This window comes from Vollenhovia emeryi, unplaced genomic scaffold (genome assembly GCF_000949405.1).
Source record: "Vollenhovia emeryi isolate VEMERY1.0 unplaced genomic scaffold, V.emery_V1.0 DF939251.1, whole genome shotgun sequence".
Taxonomy (NCBI): Eukaryota; Metazoa; Arthropoda; class Insecta; order Hymenoptera; family Formicidae; genus Vollenhovia; species Vollenhovia emeryi.
In genome coordinates, this window is record NW_011967115.1 from 140,700 (window position 1) to 156,345 (window position 15,646).

General features: G+C 49.3%; 2 protein-coding genes across 2 annotated transcripts in view; one reads left to right on the forward strand and one right to left on the reverse strand.

The window, feature by feature from the left end:
* Positions 1-15,646, reverse strand: part of LOC105559852 (vitellogenin receptor) — a 51,384-nt gene that overhangs the window by 31,809 nt on the left and 3,929 nt on the right. The gene's annotated exons all lie outside the window — the stretch shown is intronic.
* On the forward strand, positions 4,319-8,665 carry LOC105559848 (leucine-rich repeat-containing protein 24). Its single transcript, XM_012008458.1, has 2 exons — positions 4,319-6,583; positions 6,647-8,665. Exons 1-2 carry the CDS (start codon positions 5,326-5,328, stop codon positions 7,300-7,302), a joined length of 1,914 nt encoding a protein of 637 aa, XP_011863848.1. The 5' UTR covers positions 4,319-5,325; the 3' UTR covers positions 7,303-8,665.

Here is a 15,646-nt window from a genome sequence, read left to right on the forward strand (position 1 = left end):
ATGAGCGTTTCAAGTAATCTTACTATACCATTAATAAGTTAATTATAATTGTTTTGAAATTGTGTCAATATACAATCGTTTGCAAATTGACACAATAGGTGGATTGAAGTATCAAACGTGTAAGAGAGAAGGAAATTTGTTCTGCATGTACCTTGCCATCCACAAAGTTGTTACCGAAGTCTATTCATTATTTACTCGTATTTCGAAACATCTGCGGGCACTTATTGTTACGGTTCGCAATATATTTTGTAGGTATATCCGGGGATTATTGCGGCTAATGCACGTTTAAGCGGATTACGTCAAATGCGACGTTACATGGAGATATCGAAGTATCCTTATAATACGGCTCACATTAATTTGTTGCTAGACGAAGTATGCATTTTCCTCTAATCACATTTAATACTACTTAGCATTTAACGTTTAATGCGTTTATCAGATAATCGATATCAAACGAAATATAATAAACAATATTTCGTGTCAAGGTAAAGATACTATTGTTCTCGTTTTAACTGATGTTGATTTTACAATTTAAAAGTGGATTGGCGTGGAGTATCAGCGAGAACCAATACTTGCAGCATCCTCCCAAAATTATACGGTAACAAATTGAATGTAAACGACACGAGCCATTCGTGAAAATAATAGATCCTAGAGTTAATATTAAAAGAATTTTTTAATATGCATAAAATCAAATGATGGATACTTTCTCGATATCGAGCCGTCAGCGAAAGAGTATCAAACGCATTCGCAATCGAAAATAAAACACCGATACTTCAATATCACAGGCATCGTATTTTGATTCTACTGTCGTTATTGTGAGCTTCTCTAATTCCACGCGATCTTCCGCGGGTCTTTCAAAGGAGGAGGATCTGCGGAGGGTAGAATCCACGTAAAGAACAAGCCGACTTGGTTCAGGGAGAATGGGCGGGGAAGAGGGCATAAGAATTATGCTGTCAGAGACCCTTGGGGCGATATAAACGTTGGGCCGCTATTGATTTTAAGTAGTCGCTTAAATAGCGTCGTTCGGCCGTGCCACCACGGATGCATCGCGCCCGAAGACGTGTTATCGACTCTCCCTTTTTCCCTTATCTTCGTGACGCGAATACCCATAACGAATCCACCTTCATCACGTTCTGCGTTCTCATACTCTTCAGACAGTCCATTTCTCCACGTCTTATCTTTGTCACTCCCGGCTCAGTTTTATCGCAGGAAATTGTTCAATCGCTGATCTATCAGTGCATGGATGAGTACGGTCGTTTGTATGCGTGTTTCCAATCTTACCGCGAAGCTTGGAAAGTGACGAAAGTGAGATTTGCTTTCACACCACCCGGGACGGGCAATGTAATTTTTTTCTATTCAATTTGATCAAAGTCCGACGCATTTACATGGGCGTTAAGAGTCTCCGAAAGTTCCTTCTCGCTTCTCTTCGCGGAATGTGTAGACCTTCAATTTTAACTTTGAAACAATTTTTAATCTCCAAGATTTTTTCTGCCGATAAATTAATTCAGCGCACTAATTAATGTGTTGCACATCGAGGAAAACGAGACGGTTAAAGTTTTCAGTTTACTCTTTTCATCTTTCCTATCGATCGATCAAGTTTCAAGAAGAACACCTACATTTTTGCATACCCATCTCCGGCCCCGTTCCCTGGCCGGCGATTCAAATCGTTTATATCAATTTCGCCGCTATTTTTAAAACAAACAAAACGATACGGTCAATTCTATTTATTTTCATAGAGCGCACTAAATGAAACGACGAAAGAAAGCGCAATTCTACGACCCTCTTTCCGGGCCAATTCTGTAAGATTTATTTTCTCGTCACTCTGAATCGTTCCTTCCCTCTTTTTTTCTCGAAAGAGAAAGAGAGAGGGCGAGGGGAACACATCGCAATTTTGCCGACAACGGACGAGCAGATATCGATTCGGACGGCCAATTAGGTCTAAGAGGTCCTCCAGGGAGAATTTGTACACGACACACTACGAATCACTCCTCCGTCTCGTCCACCGCCGGCTAACGTGTCATTCTTCTCGCGTAGCCAAATCCAGCCGTCCACCCTCCCCGTCCCTCTCTCGGCCACGGGAACCGGATCCCATCTTTCTACGGTCGTGGCTCTCTCATTTTCTGAATTATTTTTCCACGAGTCGTTTGCAGGGTCGAGACTCTCCGAGGAGACGGGGTGGCGGGAGCAGAGGGGGGGGGGGCGAGGGGAGGGAGGGAGAAAAAGAGAAAGAGAGATTCGTACGGTCGAGGGAGTCCGTATGCCACACACATCCTCGCCGGCGCGAATATATAGGCGACGACAATGCGACGATAGCGAACGGGGAAGGATACAGGGATGCTGCGCGGAGGAAGGGTCGGAGGTATAAACGAGACGTACTCTGACCCGTATTCCTGCTTCTATCTTCGCCGCCACATTTAGCGCGCTAAGCGTGGCCGTCGGGCTTTAGGACCGATCCCTGGGACGTCCGTTGACCCTCAGATTGGGGATGTGTCACCCCGAGTCCGGAGATACGAAAGAACGGGGAGGGGGAGGAGAGGGGGGGGAGTTGTTTTCAATTATGGCGAATGATGATGAATAAAATATCCGTCTCTCTGTTGTTGCCTCCTCTGTAAATTCATCGCCGACGGATACTCTATATCCCTCGCGGCTTTCAACACCAAGCGAATCCTCCCCCTAACGCGCTTCTCTGCGGTCTCCGGCGTTTCTTTCGCGAGGTCGAACGTCGACGGGGAATGAAGGGGGGCGGGAGGGGGACAGGGACGGGGAGAGACAATTGATCTGTCGTTGAAATTAATCGACGTCCCGATGAGACGTCGCTTATTTGTACGGCACGGGGAATCGGGCAGGCACGCGTTTAGCGTCGGGTATGCGACCGGAATACGCGGATCTTAGGAGACCACGAATCTCGCTCGCCACGCCGGCGGAATTCTACGATGGAATTCTACGATTCCGTAGCCGATATCGCGGTCGGGCCGACAGCGGCGCCGGGCGCCGGGCGCCGGGCGCCGGAACCGCCGCCCTCCGCCCCCGTAATCTGGCAGTGCATTTAACCACTTTGCGAAATAGCCGTATATCTCCCCGCTGTGACGTAGCATTCGATATGTCGAGAGTGCGGGATTCGGCGGCGAGATCGGCAGACCGGGGCCGGAGGACGGGGGAGAAAGTTCCCGAGGATAAAGAGACGCGGAGCGCCGAGGCCCTCGTGACGGGGACGAGGGGGCCGGTGGGAGGGAAAGAGGGGAGACGAGTATAGCGACGACTACGATATGCGCGCGCCCCCTCCCGTCATACCCGTTTAGGGATAGAAGGTGTCCCCCGCCCCGCGACCAGGGTGGGGTTACCCGACCGTTGGTAGGGGGTGGAAATGCTCCCGATTCGACTCGGCGTGCAGGGCGCACGAGCCGACCACCGCCGCCGGGGGTTGGAAGTGGGGATTTGTTACAGGGAGAGTATCTGTAGGCAGCACGGGGGAGGGGGGGGAGAGAAGAGGGTGGAAATGAGACGGAAAGCGAGAACGAGAGGGAGGAGAGAGAGAGAGAGAGAGAGAGAGAGAGGGTGGACGTCGGGACGCTGGAGAACGTACACGATTGCAGGGTACGAGGGGTGATATAGAATCACGATGGTCGCGCGTGTGTTTGTGTGTCTAATGTACGGGGTGTCGTGAAAATTTCAGACTACAACAGTCTTCTCCGGCGAATTTTCGTCTTGTTCAGCCTCGGCGAAAATTTCATCCCTCTTCACGATTTATCGGACGTCACGTTGCCGTTGAAAGAATTCTAAAAATACTCCAATCTCCTGAGACCCCCCCTGAAACTTTTTAAGTTAATTCGAACTTCATCCGCGAAGGGTGAATTCGTTCCGACATCGTCCCGCCGCTGTCCCTCGCGTTCTCTCTCGACCACCCCGTAGCGAGAGCGGAAGAAGGGTGCGCCCTACTTCGCGTCGGCGTTTTCCCTCCCGAGCGGCCCGGCGTGTGCAACGGGGTGCGAGGGGGTGCTAGAGGGTGCGAGAGTAGAAACGCGGGGATGTTGGCGGGGTACGGACGTACGGACGTACGAACGGACCGGCGGGGAGAGAGACGGAGAGAGGGCGACGCGAGATGAAGATACGAGGAGAGGAAAGCCGCGCGAGAGGGTGTCTCTCTGTTTCGCTGCCGGGGGTTTCGCAGTCTCGCATTTCAACAACGACGACGCCGAACGTCGCTGGTGTCGCCGTCGCCGTTTTTTCCCTCGAGCAAGGGAACGCGCGCGCGCGTAAACGATAGATAGGAGCGTAAAGAAAAAGAGAGAGAGAGACAGATGTCGACAGATACAGAGAGTGGGTGAAAGGGGGAAGGAGAGAAAGAGAGAGAGAGAGAGGGGCACGCTATCGGGGAGACGCTCACAACCCTCGTACGTTGGCCCCCGCGCAACGAGAGCAGCGTTACGCTCGGCTAGCACGGCGGGGCACCTCGTGAGAATTCGGGTATCAGGGGTGCTTCCGTAGTAGCGGCGGTGGTCGGTGATGTGAGTGGTGGCGGTGGTGGCCTGGTGGTAGCGGTGGTGGTGCCGTCGCTGGTGGTAGTGGTGCGGTTACAGTCGATACGGCGTGGCGGAGGCGTCGAGGAGCTTCTCGTCGGGGACGACGCAAGTGGTGCACGTTGGTGGATGCGGATTTACGTAAGAACGACGAGGACGGGGACGGCGACGGCGACGAGGGCTTGTCCGCCCGCTCGTCTGCTTAGTAGTGACGTCGTATGTGCTGGTCGCGTGTGCGCACGTATGACGCCGCCAATGGATACTCGACGAAGTGGCTGATCGAAAATCCGGGGGGACGTCTTCGGTGGTTTGGGCTCGTCGAGCGCGCGCTGCTCGCAGTGCGAAGACGAAGGGACGCGGCGGATACGCGGTTACCGCAGCGGCGAGGAGTGCTGGGCAAGGATCCGCGAATGGACGAGACGGGTCCATTCAATTTCGATTCTCCTCGTAGTTGGCCACAGTGCGCAGCGAGGACTCCGAAAAGCGGGCGGCTCCGTAGAAATTTCGGGGTGTGCGAAAGGAGCAGCAGCCAGTAGAAGAAGAATCGCTGGGGAGGGAAGGCGTAGAGAGGAGGGACGGAACGAGAGATACGCGAGAGTGCGACAACACGGAAGGAAGGAGGATGGGCGTAAGATCAGTCCCGAGAAGCTTCCCCGCGCGGAAGACGCTTCTCCGCTGTCGTTGAGACGTGCGCGAATCCCGAGTGTCGTCGGGAGAGCCAGGCGCAGAGTGCGAAAGAGAAAGAGGAGTCGAGTCGCGGGAAAGTTCGCTACGACGACGACGACGACGACGACGACAATAACGATCCATCATGGGGGTCTCGGTGTTCCTGCTGTACGCGGTGACGGTGCTCGGCGTGGCAGCCAGCGACAATTGCGCCGACAAGTGCTCGTGCAAGTGGAAGAGCGGGAAGCGCACGGTGGAGTGCGTGAATCGCGACCTGACCAGCATACCGGAGTGGATCGATCCGGAGACCCAGGTGCTGGACATGAGCGGCAACAACATCTGTCACCTGCCGGACAACATATTTATACACGTGCGGCTGACGAATCTGCAGCGTCTCTACTTGCGCGAGTGCCGTATCGACCGGATCGACAGCGAGGCACTGGCCGGCCTCACGAATCTCGTCGAGCTCGATCTCAGCAACAATCTGTTGGCGACGGTGCCGAGCTTGAGCTTCACCGACACGCCGTTCCTGCGCGATCTCGTGCTCGCGTACAACCCCATCAAGCGGATCCGTCAGCACGCGTTCAAGAGCACGCCGAATCTGGTAAAGCTGGATCTGTCGCATACGCAGCTCGTTGAGATCGAGGCCAAGGGCTTCCGCGGACTGGAAATGCTCGAGAGTCTCAAGCTGAGCAACAACGGACTGTCCACCCTGCAGTCGGGCACCTTCGAGCCGCTCAAGAAGCTCACCAGCATAGAGTTGCACGAGAATCCGTGGATCTGCGATTGCCACCTGCGCGAGATTAAGACGTGGCTGGTGAAGCATAATCTGCCGACCATCGTGGCGCCCGTGTGCCACGGGCCTCAGCAGTTACTCGATCGTGCCTTCACCGATCTCGGTGTCGACGATTTCGCCTGCCGGCCGATCTTGCTGATAGCCAGCCGTTACGCCGAGGCCACCATCGGCGAGAACGCCAGTATCGTGTGTCGCGTGAGCGCGGTACCGCCCGCAAAGGTCAAGTGGTATTGGAACGGCCGGCTGCTGACCAATCACTCGGCCTTCAGCAGCTATCAAAAGATCCTCATCTTCGAGGAGGGTCAGTTCCGAAAGCGGAGCACCCTCATCCTCACCAACGCGCAGGAGGCTGACTCCAGCGAGTTCTACTGCGTCGCCGAGAATCCCGCTGGCTGCGTCGAGGCGAATTTCACCCTGCACGTGTCCCTGAGAACGGCGGGCATGTCGACTTTGGGCTCGGGCCAGATCGCGGGCATATCCGCCGCATTAGTTGTGCTCATACTCTTCATCCTGCTCATCATCCTCGTGCTGTTTATTCGTCTGCGTAGAATGCCGCTGAAGGACGTCATCAAGTCGTCGGCGCCGATGGAAGCGGCGTCCAGCGACGGTATCGGCAACGGCGGCGGCAGCGGTGGCGGTGGCGGCGGCGGCGGTGGTGTCGGTGGAGGAGGCGGCGGCGGCGGCGGCGGCGGCGGCGGCGGTGACAACAACCCTTCGTCCGCGACCTCGACCACTCGCAGGAAACACGAGGAGATCGAGACGACGTCGTTCGCGCTCGAGTCGAAACCGCCCGCGTCGCTGCACCTGAGCTACGTGCAGAGACCGCACGCGGCCGTGGTGCAGGAGAACGAATACAGTACGATCAGCCGTTTCGACGAGCAGAGTCATCAGCCCGCGGTGGCGGCGATGACGGGCGCCGGGTGTTTCTCGTCGACGGCGTCCTTGATGCCGATCGATAATCCGGACCTCATCAGAGACACCCGGCGCGGCTCCACCGAGGACATCACGCCTTACGGCGTCGCCGATTACGGCCGCGTCGAAGCGCTGGACGACGCCGGCAAGATGCTCTACACCAGCTGCCTGTGGGAGGCCAGGGACAGCTGCGGCAGGACGTCCGCCGTCCCGGTGAACGCGTACCCGTCGAAGGAGCAGCTCGCGGTGGTCGCGCCGGTCGTCGAGCAGTTCCCGCCCGGCGCGAAGCAGATGAGAGTCTGGCAGAAGGGCGTCCCGGTGCTGCCGCCGGTCTCGGCGCTGAAACGCGTCCTGGGATCCACGCGCAGCTCGCCCGACGAGGGTTATCAGGAGGGCACCGGCACCGACGTCTAGGTACCGCTACTTCATTACTGCGACGCCCGGCACCGTTATCTGGAGCTACGTAGACGGCACCAGGAGGACGACACCGACTGCTAAGGGAGGAACGAGGGGCACGAGGAAGAAAGAACAGAGTTGTCCTCGCGAGTGCCGGGCGGGCGGTAGTGAACAGGAGTAAAAATGTGTTGGACGAGTCTCTCGCGTTTAAGTGTGATCGCGTCAGTGCGACGATGAGCGACGATAACGCGCCATTATTGTCGTGCTCGGACCCGCTTGGACGGGAGCGTCGTGCTCGCGATCGCGCGTATAAGTGATCCAAGGTACTGAATTATACAGTTTTCACATCAACTCGATACCATCCAGGTCGACAGGTGCGACAGCACCCCGCAATCGGGAAGGTACAGCACGGAGGCGAGACGAGGCGCGAGCAACGCACACAGCCCACCCCTAAAGACTGCCATAACTCAAGTACGCGAATCGAATATATGCCAGGCGTGTGCGAGGAGCCTTCGAGAGGTCGACGAACGCGTGGATCGTTACCGCGATAGATTGACATCGTGGCCACCGAGGATCGTCTACGTCGTTTCGCTCGATAAACTGACTCGCATGGTTGACTGTGCTAAGGGTCATCGCACGCGATCAACACGACCTTCTCGCAGCCGCGACGCGGCGAAAACGGATGACCGGGCTCTTCTCTCCAAGAACCATCCGCGAACGAACGCCCGCAGACGTCTTGCGAGTGGTGCGACTCTTCGAGGCGATCGACGGCGAATTAACGACAAGAGAGAGATATGTCTTGTGCGCGATGCGTGTGGTGCAACCAGTCACGAGGGCTGCCTCCAGTGTTCGATATCGACAACGTCGACTTGTACAGGATGCTCCGAAAAGATGGTCAACGTTCGAAAGATGACGGTGTCTGCCCGTTGCGAGTGAGGCGGTAGCCACCCGTAGAAATTGTTTGTACCCAATACATGAATTATCGCGACTGCTAATGAGATTTTACGATTAGCACTTTCGAGCACGCGGTAATGTCTCGCGGGAGTCGCGGCTGCAAATTTAGATACGCGTTCGTCAAGATTCTCTTACGCTCGCAACGACTGACACTGTTGTCTCTCAAAATATTGGCGTTTCCTCTGGAAATATTCTGTGTAACGCGGCAATGAAAGATCGGTCGATCGCGTCAACCGCAAGGCGACGTCTCGCGCACACGGAGTGCATACAGGAAGTGCATACACACGACGTGCATCGAGTCGGGGACGAGGAAGTGATGACGATACGCTGCGTCGGCCACGTCATTGTCTGGGCAGCACAATATCGACGGGTAATACATTTGTATAACGGCTAAGCCAAAGCGGTTTGGATTTATTGGGAGGTTGAAATCTCCCCGGGGGGGGGGGGGGAAGAGGTAAAAAAAACGCGTTTAGGGTGGCCCTCCCTTAGGACGATAAACGGCGAGTACGAAGACTGGCAGTGCACGTTTCCGATGATGGGGATGACGCGTAGAGTCGCATAGGAAGCGAGGAACGGCGTTTAAGCGCTACGAGATTGTCTCTCGCGGATTTTTTCTAGTCAATTCGGTGAAGGGGAGGAAGAATAAGAAAGCGAAAAAAAAGGGGGGAAGGGGGAAGAATCGAGAACGGATTCACGACGGAATTATTTATTCGGCGGGACGGGAAACTCGCGTTGGCAAAATGGCGCGTTCTCAATTAGGAGAATACGCGAGGTAGTCTCGTTGAGTCAACATTGGGTTATTCCCTCGAAGCCTCGGTCGACAAACTCTCACGATTACGGACCGGCGAGCCTATATTGTTGCTTCGAGTGGCCGGTCCGAGTGGCTCTTGTGTCCGAGACGAAGCCTCGCGCGAGGAACGATCGAGCCGGGGATATGGCGGCCGGATGCTGCTCTGGATCCATACTCACGACCGCACGTTTTCCTCCCCCCCCCTCTCCCCCCTGGATTCGATCGCAATCGCGGCCTCTTGGCGGGTAGTACCAATTTTTCTCGAGTGTCCTATATTAAATTCGCCACGCTTTTAACTGATACAAATTTATTTTCCCCGATTCCCATTTTATTCCGGACGCGGCTCGATTGAATTTCTTATTTTATTTAATATTAAATTTTGCAGTAATTGCCGATATTGTAACGCGTGGCGCAACAACAATTTTGCAATTTATTTTAATTATTTATCAGCGCTAAAGAGACGTATATCATATTATATTCATACAACAAATGTACAACGGTGTCGATCAATAATATTGATGACGTCTGATATTAAAGCTCAAGGCTTTTTCAACATTAATGGAGTGCCATTTGCGAGCACGTGCGTCGCGACGGTGAATCCAGAGTGTGTATGGTCGGTCTCGATCATTGTCTCTTTGCAACGGGCACCACATTGGAATCAATTACATAAGACTGTGTGATAAGTCCTTAAACCAATCGCGAGCGAATGTATACTATTGCTCAATCACTAAAGCTGGATTTCGCGATTGATTGGTTGGCTTATGTCTGGCGTTGGTGTCTTACATAAGTGAGGCTCTGTCGATCCACGCATTCGACGGTGAACCAAGGTACTGTCAAGTCGGATTACTACGCTCCTAAAGGGGTAACTTTGACTCGCGTATTGAAGGATCAATTCAGAGAAAACCGTCGAATTTGACAAAATTGTCAGTAAGCAACGTGCCTGCGAAACAGCCCACGATCGTAAGATTCGTCAGAGAATGCTTTGCGGAAATAGAAAAACTCGCAACCTTATTTTTATACATATAACCGTATTGTCTTGTCATACAAATATGTGCCCGACAGTTCATTCATTGATTTTACCGGATGTTCTTATTTATAGGAGAATTTTTATTTAACTGGATATTTTTACTTTGTAGCTTATTGCGCATCATGTACTTTCAATTTTAGTACGCCGTCTTTTTCAGGAAGAATACAAGAAAATAATTACTTCCTTTAATTTGTCTGCGACGAAAAAAAAAGCTTACGTTCTCGCGATAACAGATTTAATCAAAGTTACGAGCCATTTCCTCGGGCACCAATTTCCCCGGGGATTTTTTTACCCCTTCAAGGAGGCGAGCTAACTCGATCTGACGATAAGTCAAAACGCCAGTCGCGAGTTTCGTTCGATCCCCATCTAAAGTGTGTCGACGTGCGTTCATTTTGTATGTCGTATATAAGCGTGTACCCGTGTGCGTGCGTGTACGCGTGTATGTGTGTGCGTGTGTGCGTGTGTGCGTATGAGCGCGTGTACGTGGACGTGTGTGTATCCGTGTTTGCGCGTACGCGTTTTCCGTTCGTCGAAAAAGCACGCGGCCGAGATTCGGCGCTTTTGCGTTTATCACCGATTGTTCTATAGCGTATCGCGCGGAACGACCGGTTTTTCTCTGCTCAATGATCTCGAAGCCGTATCCGTCATATCGGGGGAAAAAAAAAACAGCGCCCCGGAAATAGCGCCCGCGGCCACTCCGGACGATATGTCGCGTGCACACACACAGGACTGAACCCCGCTCGGACTTTTGCATTAATTCTTATATCTAGAGAAAAGGGGACGAGAGTAGGTGACATACGCGTGACATATAAGTAAATAACGTTGACTGTATGAACCCTGATACGATTGTACTGAATACTCTAAGAGCAGGGATTTATGGAGTCTTCTCTCTATCTGACAATTTCCATTTTCCGTTGCCCGTAATTAAAAGTCGTGGTAATTAACCGGTCTTAAGTGACGAGGAAAAAGTTCATAGGGATGTAAAACGAGTGACAACAGTTACGTTGCTTTGAACCAGTCGCCGTTTGGCTAACATTCTTCTCACACGGATGTGAGTTGATTTGGTACATACGTGTAGAGTAAAAAACAAAGGCCGAGACGATCTCCGTCAAGCTAGCGACCCATCTTCAGAATTTCAACACAATTAACGGATTACCTTTCTCTTTATTTGTTTGCTTGTCTCTACGATTTTCATTGCTATCTTATTCGATTAAACGGATTACGAATAACCGGTTTCCTCGTCCCTTTTTATTTCTCTCGAAAATTTCCGTTTCGCAACAATTTCGATTTGAGGAACGCGCCGTTACCCAATCCTACCTATCATTCGTAGCGATCCGCTCGTTAATCTACGCGAACCGAATTCGTCCTCGGAAAAAATTTCGTTTGAAACTTCTACGTGCAGTTTCGCTTATATACGCGATGCTAAAAAAAAAATTGTGCGGTATACAAGCTCGCGAATTTTTCCGCTTTGCGGATGTCGCTGCACGTTACCCCCGAACTCGCGGTCGTTCGTCTTGGATTTCGCATTTCGTAAAATCACGCGGACTAACGAAGAAAAAAAAATATCGCGTTTTCCCCCCCCCCCCCCAATTCTTACCCGCTAGCTTAAAACGTGCTCTCGAGCGCTCTCGCGCATAACGGCACGTCAATCGCTCAAAGCAACCGAGAGTCAACTGTTGCGTGCAAGTGAGTCTTTATATCTGATTTCTACTAGTTTTTTTTATATACCTCTCGATCGACGTGGCACACAACCGACTGCCGCAACGCCACATGCCAGTTCAATATACGCAGCGATAGCACTCATTGTCTATGTAGCCGACTATAAGGTACGCGAGGTCTAGAACCTCGCGACTCAATGCGAGCCGCATCGATCGGAGAAACGCGATATTAATTGCAATTTACTGTCAAAATCAAAGTGCGAATCTTCGAGGTGTAGCCGATCGCGCGATATCGCAAATGTTGCCCGACCAAAATTTCGGCAAAATGCGTTAGCAATCTAACGGGTCAGCCTCGCCGGGAAACCACACGAACGCAATATCGCCGCGAAATACTAATTGTTGAAACTGGGGCACGATAGAGATCACGTTATAAAGAATTAATAATGTAACGAAATACACGTTATGTTTCGTTATCCGTCGATATCATTCGATTCCTAGAGGAAAGATATTCTAAATTTAAACGCGCGCGCACATGCACGTGGCTTTCTTCTTTTACAACTGATGACGCAGTCGTTCTAATTCTCATCATGCACGCTATTATGCAGGGGAATAATAAATGTCCCGAACTCCGGCATTCGATTCGAAATTCTATTCTTTGAGAATCACTTTCAATAGCAAATCCCCCCGGTGATCACGGAACTAAGAGCGATTGGGTTGGGCCCTTTGAAAGTTTTGCGCTCTGAGAATGACTCAATAATAAAACTTAGCAAGTACACTCGGAATAATGCTGTTTCGTCTCACCATTGACTTTGGGTTTCCCTTTCCTGGGTTATTGATCCGAGCCCGGTATAGAGGCGCCCCTTATTTTCTCGAATCCTCTCGGAAAATAAATGTTATATGAATTTAATTATTGATACGTAGCGTGCGGTATTGCGTGAAACGAAACTTTCGTCTGTTCTACGCACAGACATCGCGATTTTATTATATTTGTTAACGAGGCTAGGCTTACCGAATAATTTATTCAGATTGTGTTCAACATTTCCACGTGCCACTTCGTACACGATATCAAACTAAAGTTAAAGTTTTATTGTGATATTTTCTATAACACAGGCCTACAAGATTTTCCCCACCGAGATCTAAGGGTGTTTCTCTATGTAATTTTTTGCGCTGAATCCAAATCTGGCCGCAGAATTTGTCTAGCACGTCAGGATTTTGAGATATTCTAATTTAAAAGTGCAAAAAAGGCCATTTTTTGACATTTTCAGATGGAAATAAGTTTGAAACGCGATGATACTCGTTAATTTAGTCAACAGATTCGGATTTCTCATGACAAAATCTACGGAAATGCATATACGCGGTTTTCGAAATGGTGTAATATAATTACAACTGTAGGACACTTAATATTAACAAATTCAATTTTCTTTGGTACCTAAGCACCGAACGTTTCTCAGACCGATTTCTTCAGAACTTTGTATCAAAGGGTTTTTCGGGTCACTGATTAAGATTTTAAAGTTAGAATTTGTATTTTCAACATGGCTGATCAAATATGGCGGCCCAAAAATTAAAAAATCGTTACAATTCTCTCAAAATCCTGACGTGCTAGACAAATTCTGCGGCCAGATTTGGATTCAGCGCTAAAAATTACATAGAGAAACACCCTTAAATCTCGGTGGGGATTCAAAAGTGTCATTTTTGTAGGCCTGTGCATTTACCATTGATTAATTTAACACTGTAACAACAATAGCTTAGAATAAATTAAAATACATTTAACGTTGATGAAATATGAATAAACATTAGTTGTATGAAGCTAGTTTAACTTTTAATGTATAATTAAGCTATTAATCCAAGTTTCGACAGCAATAAAGCTCAATTAAAATTAATTTGTGAACGTTTTTCGCTATCTGTCGATATCGGTTGATTATGAAGGAAAGATATTTTATATTCGCGCGCGTGACTTTCTTTTTTTCCACTGCCGACAGGATGACGCAGTCATCCTAATTTTTGTAATTGTATCGATAACGCGGTTACGTGCTTGCATATTTTTACGAGAAAATATACTTGAAACACTGCCGAGAAACGGGGGGGCTACACAAGACGAGCGTAAACAACCCTGTGCACATATTTTCTCACTTCTTAAGGTAATTTCGCTCGCTGGGAGGAGCTCGTCCTTCGCTCCTAGCGCGAAAATATGCTTTCGCGACCGCGACGTTCGATGCCCGGATCCTCGTGAAATTTGCACACCTCGAATTTTCGTACTTTCGGAACCATGTAGACATATTAATGTAATGTTACGCGGATTTAGAATATTTTGGGCGCAAAACGCGGTATTCCGAGCCCTTCAAAAGAGAAAAAGAAAAAGATATAAAATAAATCAGATGAATTTTATAACTATATATGTGTATCTTATATCGTAAATATTTTTAACTAGAGTTTATAAAATTGTTATAATATTTTAATGTTTCTTATTGATGTGGCCGAGACTGGCCGTATAGCTTTATTATCTAGGCCAAAGTTCGCATCAGTTGTTACGGGTCATTATTATCAGAATATATAGATACAGCATTCAATGGTATTTCCCGTTGTTGTACCGTGACGTAACAAATGAGTACCATCTGTCTTAACAATTGGCAGCAATAAATCGTAGTAACTACCAATCGACCGAGAAGTATTTTAAATTAAAACGGTAACAGGACAAGTGCATGTGTGAGAGTGAAAGAGAGAAAGAGAGCGAGGGGGGGGGGCGGGGAGGGAAGGGATAAGGGATCGAAAGACAAAGTGTTAATTTTACTGGATTCGTGAAGTTTTGTACATAGACAATAATGTACGGCGACCTTCGTAGTGGACGAGTGAAGCAATGCAAGAAAACCGATCGTGAATTATCTACAGCGTAAATTGTCACTATTATCTACCTGATAATAACGATACGAAGCAGAGGTGGACACGGCAAATGAAAGGGAAGATGTTTACTCGCAGTGACTTGGCACATACAACAAGGTGTGAGTGATAAGTGTTTTCTACAAGCTCGAAGTACGCGCGGTAAATTAATTGTCGTTACACTACAATAGCGCGCCACGTTGTTAATTTTGTACCCGGTTGAAGTAGCGAGATTAACTTCTAATCCGACGTTCTCTCTTTTTACTTAATTAGAGAATATGTGGACAGACACAGAGAAATTAAAAACAAGAGGATACTGAATTTTAAGCCGAGGACGCATATCTTAGTCTTTTTTAAAGACACTAAGCGGACGAGTTGCGTTTTTAAGTACTTTAAATCGCGTCTTAAGATTTACTCAAATCGATTTTAAACACATACACGTGACTGCCAGATGTGTGAGCACGGGTCAAGAGTTAATTTCGTTCGTGACGTTACTCTCTCCGATTTGTTAAAACGAATTATACAGATATCCGGAGGTATATCTAACATAACATCTATTTATAAATATCCAGTTGTTACATAAATAACGTTCACGAAGGTGCGATGTATTTTTAGATGGAAGTAACTGAATGAATTTCTGATACAAGATACTCAGGTATGAATAGGGTTGCCAGAGATTTTTGCTTACGTGGAGTTGCCCTAGATTTCAAGGCAAGATAACGGCGTTATATTGCAAATTTAGAAACCCAGTTTGATTTTTGAAATCTTATAATTACGTTTCACAATAAGAAGGTTGAAGCTATAGGAACGTGTTTTGAAAGTAGAAAAGAGAGTAACGCCCTTATTTATTAAGTATTACAAGTCCCTGCTGTCTTTACGTAATCTACGTAGTTCCTGTACTTCGAAGGGAAAAATCTGGCAATCCTGAGCACGAAGAGAGGCCCCGAGATACGCATCGACGTAACGCGTCAACCTCGGCCTTAAAAGCTGCACTTTGTACAATTAGACCGAGTGTTACAAACCGCGTTGCCGCGACTCGTAACCGGCTATGTGCTCCGT

Bases quoted from the DNA above. Each gene is read 5' to 3' on its own strand.
- LOC105559848 (XM_012008458.1), top strand. From the start codon at position 5,326: ATGGGGGTCTCGGTGTTCCTGCTGTACGCGGTGACGGTGCTCGGCGTG. The intron at 6,584-6,646 runs GTATCGGCAACG...TCGGTGGAGGAG, and splicing joins GGAAGCGGCGTCCAGCGACG to GCGGCGGCGGCGGCGGCGGC.